The sequence below is a fragment of the Belonocnema kinseyi genome, chromosome 7, assembly GCF_010883055.1.
Source record: "Belonocnema kinseyi isolate 2016_QV_RU_SX_M_011 chromosome 7, B_treatae_v1, whole genome shotgun sequence".
NCBI classification, from domain to species: Eukaryota; Metazoa; Arthropoda; class Insecta; order Hymenoptera; family Cynipidae; genus Belonocnema; species Belonocnema kinseyi.
In genome coordinates this window covers 73,125,793-73,138,493 of record NC_046663.1, presented here as the reverse complement: position 1 = coordinate 73,138,493, position 12,701 = coordinate 73,125,793, and the positions used below count along the sequence as shown (strand labels likewise).

The following is a 12,701-nucleotide window of genomic DNA, read 5'->3' as shown; positions in this document are numbered from 1 at the left end:
TCAGTCTGAAATCAGATTCATTTGGATTGAAAATTCAATATATAAATCGGATGGTGCGGATTGAGTCGGTTTGGTTCGGATACAGATTTCGGAATGATACAAAATTATTCGGAATGAAATCTTATCTTAAGTTTTCGGCAGGGACATTTTGTTAATATTTGATCTGAACTTTTATTTACCTGAAAACGTGTCATTGGGACTTTCAGACTGTAAAACTTGTAAATAGACGTCCATTAAGTCTCGTGGTAATAAAGGATCGAATGTCTCTTTGTGACTTTTCCATTCAATCTAGAATCGAATTAATTTTGGTCAGGGCATTTTCGAAATTCCACTATAGTGAATTATAATTATTAATTATGAATTTGTAAAGCTAAGTTTCTAAATAAAACTTCATCGATAAAAAAGAAAATTTTAATTACAAATGATTGTGTAATAATGGGAAATAATTCTGCTTTTGACATTTTGCTACAACACTATAATTTGTAACAAGAACATCACTGACACCGTCAATAAGATTTCTGAAATTTTTTAAAATGATTTAGGTTTTATTTTGTATAATTAATTTAAGACTTGAAGATTTTGAAATATGTCGAAAAAGAATCTGAAGGATTTTAAAACAATTTTTATAATGTTGCAGTATTTAAAATTTTTAAGGAAAATTGAATGATGTCAGAATATTAAAAAAGACTACGAATAGAATATAGATTTTTGAAAATTGCGAACAAAAATTTAGAAGCATTTTAAGAATTTTGAAAGATTTCAAGAGAATAAGAAAAATCTCTTAAGAAATTCTGCGAAATTTTTTACAATGATTTTCTATTTTGAAAAATTAATTTTAAGAAAATATTTTTAAAAATTTCAACAATTTTTCCAAATTGTTAAAAAAGAATGAGAAAGGCTTTAAGTTAATTTTTTTAGTTATGCAGAATTAAAAAACAATAGGAAAAATATGAATCACTTGAAAAGATCTTAGAAGGTTTAGAATTTAATGCAGATTTTTTTTCTTATTCAAGACAAATTCGAATAATTTAAATTTTCTTTCAAAATTCTTTCAAAAATTTTTAAACAAAAGGCAAGTTTCTTTAAGATTTTGAAAAAACAATTCGAAACTTTTTAAGAATTCGGAAGGATTTTAAGAGAACAAAAAAGAGAATTTCTTTGGCTTAAAATTTAACGATTCCATTTTTGGTTGAAAATAGATCTTTTTGTGTTGAAAATTCATGCTCTTTGGTAAAAATTGGTCTTTTTGTTAGAAAATTAATGTTCTTAGTTAAAAATTAATATTTTGAAAAAAAAATTCAGTTCGAAAATTATTATTTTTTTAATTTTATACAGGGTGGACACGCTGGGGTTGACCAAAAAGTATGCAACCCCGGATATATGTCCGTAGAATAGCACTTGCGTGTAAGACGGGTTGCATACTTTTTGATAAGCCCCAGCGTGTCCATCCTGTATGTTGATTGAAAATTAAACTGCTTGGTTAAAAAATTGACTATTTTATTGAAAATTAATCTATTTCGTAGAAAATTACACTTTTTGGTTTATAATTAAATTGCCTGTCGAAAATAAAAATTTTCGGATTAAAGAACAATGTCAAATGATTTCCTAAAATTTCGAAGGAGAATATAAATAATATTAATGCTAAATTTTGTAATCTTTAGAAGTTTTAAAAAGATGCAAACATAATTTAAAACTTCTGCTTACAGATTTCAAAAAATAAAATTTACAAAATGTAGATTTTCTAAGATTTTAAACAAAAAATTTAGTTTATAAAAAGTAACAAGTATAATGTTAACCCAATTTGCGCAGATAATTAACAGATCGAAATTGTATTATATTTTCCATATTACGTTTAAACAATTATCCGAATACTTAACTGAAGAGGACCACTATTGTGGGCACAAATGTTTGAAGCAATATCAATCTAATTGTAATTATTTTTACTCGACACCATAAATTACAAAAATATTATTTTGTTTAAATATGGTAAGATATCACATTATATAAGATTATACATAGGAAAACGTTATGTTAAATGCATTGGAAGGTTCATGGGGGAAAACGATCAGAATCCACTCTTTGAAAAAAATAAAGTCATTGTTTTGCATATAACAGCTCATTACAGGTAGATTCGAAACGGTATATTCAGTCATATCAGTATTCAGGGAAGAATGAGCAGAGTCCACCGGCGAGTACATGTAAGTTGCAATAAAGGTCAGAATCTATCAGTGGCCGTACCTAAGTAGTGATGTAATATCAATGTCGAAATAATGGGAAATATAAACATATTTTAAACGATAAATCGATATTTGATATCAATATCTTCATGCCGATATATCGTTACGTAAACATTAAAAAAAATATCTACTGATACATCGATTTTTTCGATATTGCATCACTAATTGTATTTAGCCATTGAGAAATTTCACTAGAAATCAGTAGAAATATCATAGGTAATCTGTGATATTTCATTGATTGTCAGTGAAATTTTCACTGTAGTAATATCAGTGAGCCACTTATATCTATTTCAACCAGTAAATCTCCCTGATACCAGCGTAGAAATTACCCGAGACAAAAATGAAGTTTACGGCATAAACTTTAACCGAATATCGGTTAAAGTTTCTTTTGCCTTTCTACGACAACAAATGTATTTTGAAAGACGTGAAGTTCTCTGAATAAAACTTTAACCATGTAAAAAATTACCCAAAAAAATGTAATTATTAGTTTTTTCTGTGCGTTATTATGGATAATTTACAAATGCGGACTCTGATCATTTTTCCCCGTGACCATTCATTCTATTTGTGCTTCTATTAAGATGCGATTTGATATTTAAAATAAAAACATCCCGGGTATTTGGTGGGCGAAAATTAGTAGACATCCTTTTGAAGAACTCAGCAAATTGGGAACTGAACTAAAATAAATTCATAAAATTATTTTTTCTAACTATACCTTTAAAAATTCCCACAATTCTTGATGAGTTTCTAAAAATGCTTTGTAACCAGAAGCTTCAGGTGCAATAAACCTAAGAATTGGAAAGTGGCCAAATGGGCATCCAATCATGTCGATTTCTCCTAGAAGTTTATTCAGGATCCTCTGAAGATGTAACATTTGTTTGTCGTCTGTATTGAATCTAGAATTTAGAAAAGAGATTTAAGAATAAATTATTTGTATCAAAAGGTTCTATTAATATCTATTATGCAAAATTTATTATAAAAATTATTTTATTACACCTTCGCCCAGCCATCATTCTCCATAGAGTATTAAGGACTGGAACCCCAAAAGCATCATTCATCCTCACTACAACACCCGTTGATTGGAAAAGTCTTCTAATTTCCTCATAATCTTCTGCTTTTGCATAAACATCGTTCAGGCTCATTGGCTTTAAATCCTTTTTGTTTTCAATCTTTTTTTCAATTTCATTCACCAATTGATAGATTTGACCATTTTTTGATTTTTGCTTATCTTTAAAAGGAAAATCATTATCTCTAGAAAAAGATGATTGAGATCTAGAACTTTCTCGAAAAAGTTTTTTAAAATGTTCCACTAGATGATGTGCTTCTTCTTCTATCAATGTTGCCATGCTGGTTCTCCCAAAACCGAATTCTCGCAAATGACGAAGAACAAATCTTCGCTGTTCGACCCACAAATTGCCATCCGTAACAATCAGGCCTGGGAAATAAGGTTCAGAAGTTGTATAGCTGAATTGAGGTTCAAAACCTTACATTTTTATTCTTCATGAATATTTCATATATATGTATATATATTTGTCTCACCTTGTCTTTTTCCGAAAGTTCGAACTTCGTAAACAGGACCAGTAGGCCTTGCATCGCAAAGATCATTCGTGCACATAGATCGCATACTTTCAAAACTATTTAATATAACAATTCGATCTACTCCAATTTTTAATCCAATAACTGGACCATATTTCTGACTCAGGGCTGTGAAAGTTGCTGGAAGGGATCCGGTTTTCCTTCTTATTTTTTCGACTTCCAGCGCTGATCCCAAAATTGGCCACCATTTCGGTCCTTATCAAAAATAAAATCGTTAATTCAATGACTCACTTTTTAGGAATTTAGTAACTAATTAAATTAACACCTATAGCGATTTATCGGATTGACATTATGACATTCTAAACTTTTTATAATAACAACATCGCGGTGAACTCGATTTTAACAAAATCGATTTTACGATTTAACGATTTTAGCAAAATGGGGAAATAATAGGGGTACAAATTCTTTTAAATAAAATTAATGCAGGTATATACAATAATGAATTCAGTATGAAGTACTTTAAATTCTTAAGATTTCAAGTCGAAACATACTGCATTTTCAATAATAAAAGACGAATTCTATAGAAGGAAGGTGAATTTTCAAGAAAAAGTTAATTTTAAACCGAGAAAGATTACATTTCTATCATAAAAGATGAATTTTTAATCAAAAAGGAATTTTTTAATAACAAAACAGTTAAAATTTAGACAAAAAAATTAGTCTCAATAATATAGTTGAATTTTCAAATTACAAAGTTGTATTTTTAACCAAATGTTCGAGTTTTTAAACAAATGAGATAAAAATTCAACCAAAAATTGGTACATTTTCAACAAAATAGTTGACTTTTCAATGTACAAAGACGAATTTTTTAGAATACAGTTGAATTTTCAACTCAAAAAGTCAAACTTTCAGCAAAAAAGTTAGTTTTTCATTCAAGAAATATGAGTTGTTTTATAGTAAAAAATGAATGTTCAATTCAAAAGAATGCATTCCCAACAAAACAGTTAAGTTTTCGGACAGAAGAGACAACTATAACAAAATATTGGAATTTTCAACAAAATAATTCATCTTTCAACAAAAAAGTTGAATTTTTATCCAACAAAGATGAATTCTCATCCGCGAAGATTAATTTTTTGAATACAAAATGAATTTTCCAAAGAGATAAATTTTCAATTAAACTTCAAACTAAAAAAAAATTCCAGAATGCAGTTTGGGTTCTCTTATTGGGTTTATTATTGAAATCAACCGTTGAAGGGCCATTTTTCGCGAAATCCGCAAACATCGTGGAAATTTATCCTTAGGAAACGTATCAAACAATAGCTAAGCTCGTAAAATTCAAACCTCAGCCCTGAGGCCTCAACTGCCCCAGAATGATTAAAACTATTATTAATTAACGTTAATTTCCGTACAAATAATATGTGTTTCTGTGTTTGGCAGAGTGTACAACTCAAGATACCAGCCCTTGATGAAAAAAAACAATGAGAAAAAAACTACTACCCCTGATCGTGAAAAATTACCCTTTATAGGGGTTAAATTGGAAAAATATCATATTTTCCACTTTGCTATATCGTATAAGACATTGAAAAACTAAAATATCCATAGAATTTCGTGTGAAAATGTCAAAATGTATAATTTAATGTTTCAACCCCTATAAAGGTTAGTTTTTCACACTCAGGGCTAGTATTTTCGTTCGAATTTGTTTAAAAAAATTTTATTGGCGTCTGGTAGAACCTGGTGTATTTCCTGCAAAACGAGTATTATTTTTTACAGAAATTAAAGTTAATTAACAGTTATAATCATTTTGGGCCGTGTAAGCTATATCAATACCGCCGCTTAAAGTTTTCTTTAGAATAAAACAACAATACGCATTTACTTTTCACCAAACGGAACCGGTTTTTAGGGCTTGCATTATCAAAAAAATTAAACATTGGGGGTTTTTAGGATAGCCTACTCTAAATTCTTGTCTAAAATCTACCTTAGTAGAAAACTGTGCTATAATTTTTATGTAAAACAAAATATTAGAATGGTTAGGTTAGTTGATCCAACCGTCAGAACATTTTATTTTAGGTAAAAATTATTAAATAAAATATCTCTTTCAGCAGCATACATGATTTTACTTTTTTGGATAAAATTAGAATTTGTCTAATGAAAATATAAGATTGCCAAAAATGCTTTTGTGTTTCATTTATAAGTGATAAATTTGTGTTATTTTAAAAATCCAAAGATTCTGATAAACATATTTACTCTTATTAATGTTAAAGTACGTACTTAAGAAACTAAAAAATATGAATGAACAAATTCACAACTATTTATTAGCAATCGTAAATTTTGAAATGTATGATTAACTCAGAGAAATTTGTATTTCATCTTATAAAGTTACTTTTAGGATTAAAATGGTCTAAATTTTGAAAATAAACTTTGAAAAGAATTTGGGCTGAAATGTATTACTGTTAAATGAATTCTATGCTTAGATCTGTTTTTGTGAGCCCATTATGAAACATTTCTAATTTTAGTTTTTATATTCAAATTTAATTTATTACAAATTAAAGGTATTGATAAATAATTATTACCTGGTGGATATCCTTCTGGTTTTCGTGTTGCCAAATACCAAAGAAGTAACGTAACAATAAAAACTAGTGCTGTAGTTAAAACCAAACTAAAAAAATCGAATGGTATTAAAAGGAGAATTCAAAATTAATTTGGAATCCATGTATATATTAAAAAATCATTTTTTTCTTATAACAGGTTTAAGAAAATAATTATTACTATTCTGTCGAATAAGGTAAGGTGTAGGTTTGTTTCGGATGACAAATTTTTCTTCATATACAAAAAATCAATGAAAAAAATTACTTGTGTGCGGTTAAAATGTATAACTGAACCAGCGATATTTATTCTTGATCTAGCTGCAAATATTGTTAGAAACAAGCTAACGATATTCGTAAAATTTGAAAGCAGTGGTTTGCAGTAAAGTTTCTTGTAAGTATTATTGTTAATGAATCAAGTAGGTGTATAAATATTTAAAACAAAGATATTATATTGCTGAATTAAGAATATTGGAACGCTCAAAATGGCATTCATAAAATGTAATTGATCTTCACAGCAGTTCGAAATTTAGTATTGATTTAACAATTTACCTTACAGTTAAAAAGGTCTATTTGAAATTAAAAGAAGTGGAATTATTAGCAGAACTAGTTTTCAAACTTTTATAATATTAAAAAATTGAATTAACATTTATTTATTTATTCGTATTTCTTACTAACCAATTAATTTGGTCTTAAAGTTTTCATTTTGTATGGCATTTGAAACTTGAGTATACAGAATTACTTTAATCAAATATAGCGGACTGTATTGCGTTAAAACTTAAAAAAAATTTAATCAGGAATATAAATAAAATTATCAAATTATTAGTAATGGTTGTAGAAAAATAAAATAGGTAATAATGACTCTAAATACTTGGAGAGGAATGTAATCATTCGCGTATGAGGCAAATCGCGGAATATTTATGAGACACGTAACGAGAAAGTTTCCAAGTGCTGTTCTTTTCTTTTTTATTAACTTTTATTTTGATAAAGTATGTTAATTACTGTTGACGATGCAGTCGAATTTTGTACGGAAATAAGTCAGTTGATCGTTAAGAAAACGTGACCGACGTTTACTAAACGGGTTTATTTCCAGATTGGTGAACGTTTCCATGCTCTGTTCAAAGAAAGTGAAACGGGTATCGTAGGTGAAAGTTGTGTACGGAAAGCGTGTGGTTTTAGCACTGTCACTTTTATTTCAGTCTCATAATGTAACTGTAAGACGTTACATAATTTAACACATCTTGTCCTTTCTTAACAATCACTTCTGACTTACGACTATTATTAACATTCATTTATCTTTTTCAAACAAATATTATTGAAAATTAAATAGCAAACATTTCTACTCTATATCACATCATTCCATAAAACTTCTAAGTCTTGTGATAAAAATATATTTTTCAATGGAAATAACAAAAAATAGAATCCTTTTTTTTTAATCATCTTCTTTGAATAGATTTTGAATTCTCGAAACTCCTTTGAATTTGGAAAGTAAATTTCTCCTTTGGGATATAATGAAAGTTATTTTTTAGCTGGATTTTCAATTTGAACAATCTCAAGTTTCAAGAATTTTAAATTAAACAATCCAAATTTTCCAAATCGAAAAAATTGAAAAATCTGTTCAGGGGTCATTCACAAAATACTTGATATGTTCAAGAGGGGGGGGGGGGGGGGGGGGGGGGTTGAAGTATCATTCTCCTTGCTAAAAATAATGGTCGCAAGGGGGGGGGGGTCTGAAGTTTACGAAAATATATCACGTATTTTGTGAATGGCCTCTCGAAATCTTAAATTCAAGCAATTTCAAATTTGAAGCATTGATAATTGAAAAAGTTCGATTTGACGCCTTTTTGCCATAAAATTTTCTCGCATTTCCAATTAATCAGTGACATTTTAAAAGAATTAAAATTCAATATTATTAGATAGATACAATATCGGAATTTTGTTGTATAATCTTTCGATAATAAAAATTTTTGTTAAACTTTAACGCATAACAAATTTGAATTGGTAAACGAGGAGAACACTGAATAAAATTGGATGATTGTAATGAAGCACTTTATACACATTTCACTCATTTGTAGACGCGTGATACAGATTATCCCGGACGATTATTTTACCTTATTTCCCACATGATTATACCACGATTATGTTAGCGAAACTGCTTGGTGATCGTCGAATACCTTACATTTACCTGTTTCATTTCCTCCTGCTGCAACGGATGCTGTCTTAGGTTTGAGTAGGGAGGAAGTGAACGCCTTTCCTCTCTTAAAAAGAAGACCTGGTTTATAGTTTTTGCGCGCGCAATATATTTCTTACTCATATTATGTACGGCAAAATAGTATATTACGCACCAAGGGGGAGAAGTTGGACTTTTTCCACGAGTGTAATTTTCTCAATACGAGGCGAGCAAGCACGAATCAGAGGAGAGTGCGCTGGGGCTAGTGTTACGGAATTTGTTGTAAAATTAACGATGAAAAAGCTGCAAAATGGGTCTTGCGAAAATTTTCGAATCTGTAGACAATTGGTTTTATTTTATTTTTGCAGACTTTTTCAATTATGAAATCATTAAGTTTACAATGCGCAATTTTAAAATCTTGTATTTAAACCATTTTCCAATTGAGGTATTTATTTTTAAGCGTACATTTTCTATTGCAAGCATTTTGAAATGCAATTTTGGGAAATGAATAATTAAAAATAAAAAGCGTTACCAATTTAAGTTTTTTGATAAGAAACGTTAAAGCAAAAACAGAGAATATTAGAAAACAATATTGTTATATATTAAACAGGACCACGAAATGAAATCGAAAAGTCCTCCGACTAAACCATGTGGAGTTTGAGAGAAATAATCTTTTTGAGCTCAGATTCTGAAACAGCGGGAAGTTTTATGTTCAGATATGTTTTTATCCACGGGTGCCTGTGACCACATGAAGGTCAAAAACATTCTTTAGAACTTTTGAAGCTAGTAGCTTGTTATGGTTTGCTCATATTGAAGTAATGGTCTTTACAAAATACGTTTTCGGGTGTGCTGATCACGAATGCGTAGCCCATATGACCCCTGTACGTCAGGATTAAGGTAATTTAAAGGTCAAATTAGCTGATTTAAGAGATATCATCTTTTTGAGCTCAGATTCTGAAAAAGCGGGAAATCTCACGTTCGAATATATTGTTATCCACGGGTCCCAGTAATCTCTAGAGGTCACATGAAGTTAATAAATAATCTTTAGAACTTCTGAATCTGATAGCTTGTCATACTTTGCTCATATTGAGGTAATGATCCTTACAAAATACATTTTTGGGTGTGCTGATTACGAATCCGTAGCCTCTATGACCCATATACGTCAGAATCAAGGTCACTTGAAGGTAAACCTTGTTTAATTCAAGATATATCATATTTTTTATGCCAGGTTATGAAAGAGCGGACAATTTTAGATTCGGGTATATTTTTACCTATGGGTCCCGGAGACCTCTAGAGGTCATATGAAGGTCAAACACATCCTTTAGAATATGAAGGTGAAATAGATCATTCTAAATTCCCTGAAAAGTATCTCGTCATGGTAGTTGGATACAGAAGAAATGACATTCGCACTAAGATTCACATCCAATTACAGAAACTGCTGCAATTCTGGCACAATACTCCTGCAATCGCGCGTGTTGTAAGTTATGACCCTGAAACCTGGTTATTTTTTCACTTTTATCCACACCTGTAAGTAAATTTGACAGCTCTTACAATTCGGCACGACCGTCTTTATGAAGTCGAAATTACCGGATTCGTCTATTACCCGTCAGCTAATTTCACAGCAGCAATGGAAGCTTGTGGGTTGCAATTTTCTAGACGGTCATGACGAATTTTGAGTGAACAAAAGACAGTTTACTCCCTACAAATTTAGCTTATAGATTCCTGGACAAGAGGTTTAAAAGCTGTTTTGCTCCATAATGACAACATATATGCTCCTATACCAGTCGGTCATTCTGACGTGTTAAGATAAGAATATCATTATCTTCATTCACTGCTACAGAAATTAAATTATGATTTTCAGGGCTGGCAGTTGATCGGAAATTTAAAAATAATGACTATGTTGTTAGGCCAACAAAGTGAATTCACAAAACATCCATGTTTTATTTGTGAATGGGACAGTTAAGACCGAAAGCAACATTGTGTGAAAAAAGACTGGCTACTTAGACGACATTTAATACTAGGTACTATGAATATTATAAAGGAAAGTCTTATCCCTATACATAAAATTCCCCTTCCAACCCTACATATTAAGCTAGGTTTGGTTAAACAATTCATCAAAGCAATGAAGAACTTACCAGAAGGATGTGATGCCTTTATGTACATTTTTGAGAAGTTTCCAAAACTTTCTAAAGCTAAGATTAATGAAGCAGCCTTTGATGGCTCATAGATAAGGGAACTGTTGCAGGAAAAAGAATTTTAAAGAAGAATGGTAAACAAGAAGCGAGCAGCATAGCAAAGTTTCAGAGAAGTTCAACAAAAATTTCTAGGAAATAATATAGATGCTGATTACAAGAAAATGGTTATTAGAATGTTAAGAATTTATAAAGAAATAGGATGTCTAATGAATTTAAAGATACATTTTCTTCACTGCCATATTGATTACTTTCCGGAAAATTTAAGAGACTTAAGCGAGGAACAGGGTGAGAGATTTCGCCAAGACGTCAAGGATGTCGAAAGAAGATACCAAGGCTATTGGGACATAAGTATGATGGCGGAATATTGCTAGTTTCTCAAGAGAGATACTACTACTCCACATAAAAGAAAATCTGTTCGTAGATCTGTCGCCAGTAAACGACCACGTTATTCGTAAATTTATTTTGTTAATGACAGCGTATATATTACCTTTATATGACCTCTAGAGGTCACTGGAACCCGTGAGTAAAAATATATTCGAACGTGAGATTTCCCACCTTTTCAGAATCTGAACTCAAAAAGGTGATATCTCTCAAATCAGCGAATTTGACCTTTAAATTACCTTAATCCTGACATGCAGGGGTCATATGGGCTAGGTATAGGGTTTATAGGGACTACGGATTCATGATGTGCTCACCAAAAAACGTATTTTATAAGGATCATTACCTCGATATCAGCAAACCATGACAAGCTATTAGATTCAGCAGTTCTAAAGATTGTTTTTGATCTTCATGTGACCTCTAGAGGTCACTGGGACCCATTGGTAAAATATATCTGAACGTAAAATTTCCCGCTCTTTCAGAATCTGAGCTAAAAAAGATGATATCTCTCAAATAAATAGAGTAGAGGTCATAAAGACTACAGCTTCATGATCATCACACCCGAAAATGTATTTTGTAAGGATCATTACCTCGACATGACCAAATCATGACAAGCTACTATGTTCAGAAGTTCTAAAGCTCGTTTTTGACCTTCATGTGACATCTAGAGGTCACTGGGACCCATGGGTAAAAATATACTTGAATCTAGAATTTCCCGCTATTTCAGAATCTGATGTCACAAATATGATATCTCTAGAAATAAACAAGTTTACCTTCAAATGACCTCGATGCTGACGTTTAGAGGTAATATGAGCTACGCATTCGTGATCAGCGCACCCGAAAACGCATAGTCGTCCACTTGGTTTGGTCGGAGGACTTTTCGATTTCATTTTGTGGTCGTGTCTTATTAGGCAGCTAACATATAAAAAGCTGAAAATAAATTTTAAAAATTCACCTTGCGAGACCAAAGATTATTTTGCAATTAATTGTTTATAAGGCCGCAAATAACAAATGGTTTGAATTAAAAGAAAATCTGTAAGAGACAGCGTTTTTTCATATCATTCGAAAAACACGTTTAAAAACGAAAGCTATATATCTGTATTTGTTTATCAAAATTGTCATAAACAAAAAACCGATTGAGGTTTTTTCAAAGTGAAGGATTTTCATAAATGGCATTAAATTGTTTGTTAAAGTTGAAAGAATCTGGACAGAATGAGAAACTTCAAAATATTTCCGATTGTAATCTATGGTTAAAGAGGTTTTTTTTTTTACTCTCAAACTAGTATTTGACAGAAAAATCAGATTTTAGTAATTTTGGTTTCGCTAATTTATATTAGTAGTACACATCTCTAAGATACACTGAAAATGAGACATTTAAAATGTATATGTACTCTAAATACGCTTTTAACTAACCTATTTTTCCTAAATTCACTCAGCAACATTGAGCTATTTGAATGATCTTTTATTTTTGTGAGGAATTTCATATACTTTGTTCCGCTTTGTTCTTTTAAGGGCATGTGACACAGCTAAATACCTATATTACCGACCACAGTTTTTCAGTTCACTGAATGTTTTTTTGAACCTAAAAACTTTTTTTGTAAGTAAAATA

At 30.6% G+C, this 12,701-nt stretch overlaps 1 protein-coding gene across 1 annotated transcript in view; it reads right to left on the bottom strand.

Annotated features, from left to right (window-relative positions):
- The window catches only part of LOC117176510, a 37,750-nt gene that overhangs the window by 4,199 nt on the left and 20,850 nt on the right, over positions 1-12,701 (bottom strand). The window contains exons 11-16 of the mRNA XM_033366765.1: positions 8,461-8,489; positions 6,338-6,423; positions 3,774-4,025; positions 3,231-3,669; positions 2,950-3,130; positions 180-288 (exon numbers count right to left, since the gene is read on the bottom strand). Of these exons, the coding sequence (XP_033222656.1) occupies positions 180-288; positions 2,950-3,130; positions 3,231-3,669; positions 3,774-4,025; positions 6,338-6,423; positions 8,461-8,489 (1,096 nt within the window). The remainder of the gene's footprint in view (positions 1-179; positions 289-2,949; positions 3,131-3,230; positions 3,670-3,773; positions 4,026-6,337; positions 6,424-8,460; positions 8,490-12,701) is intronic.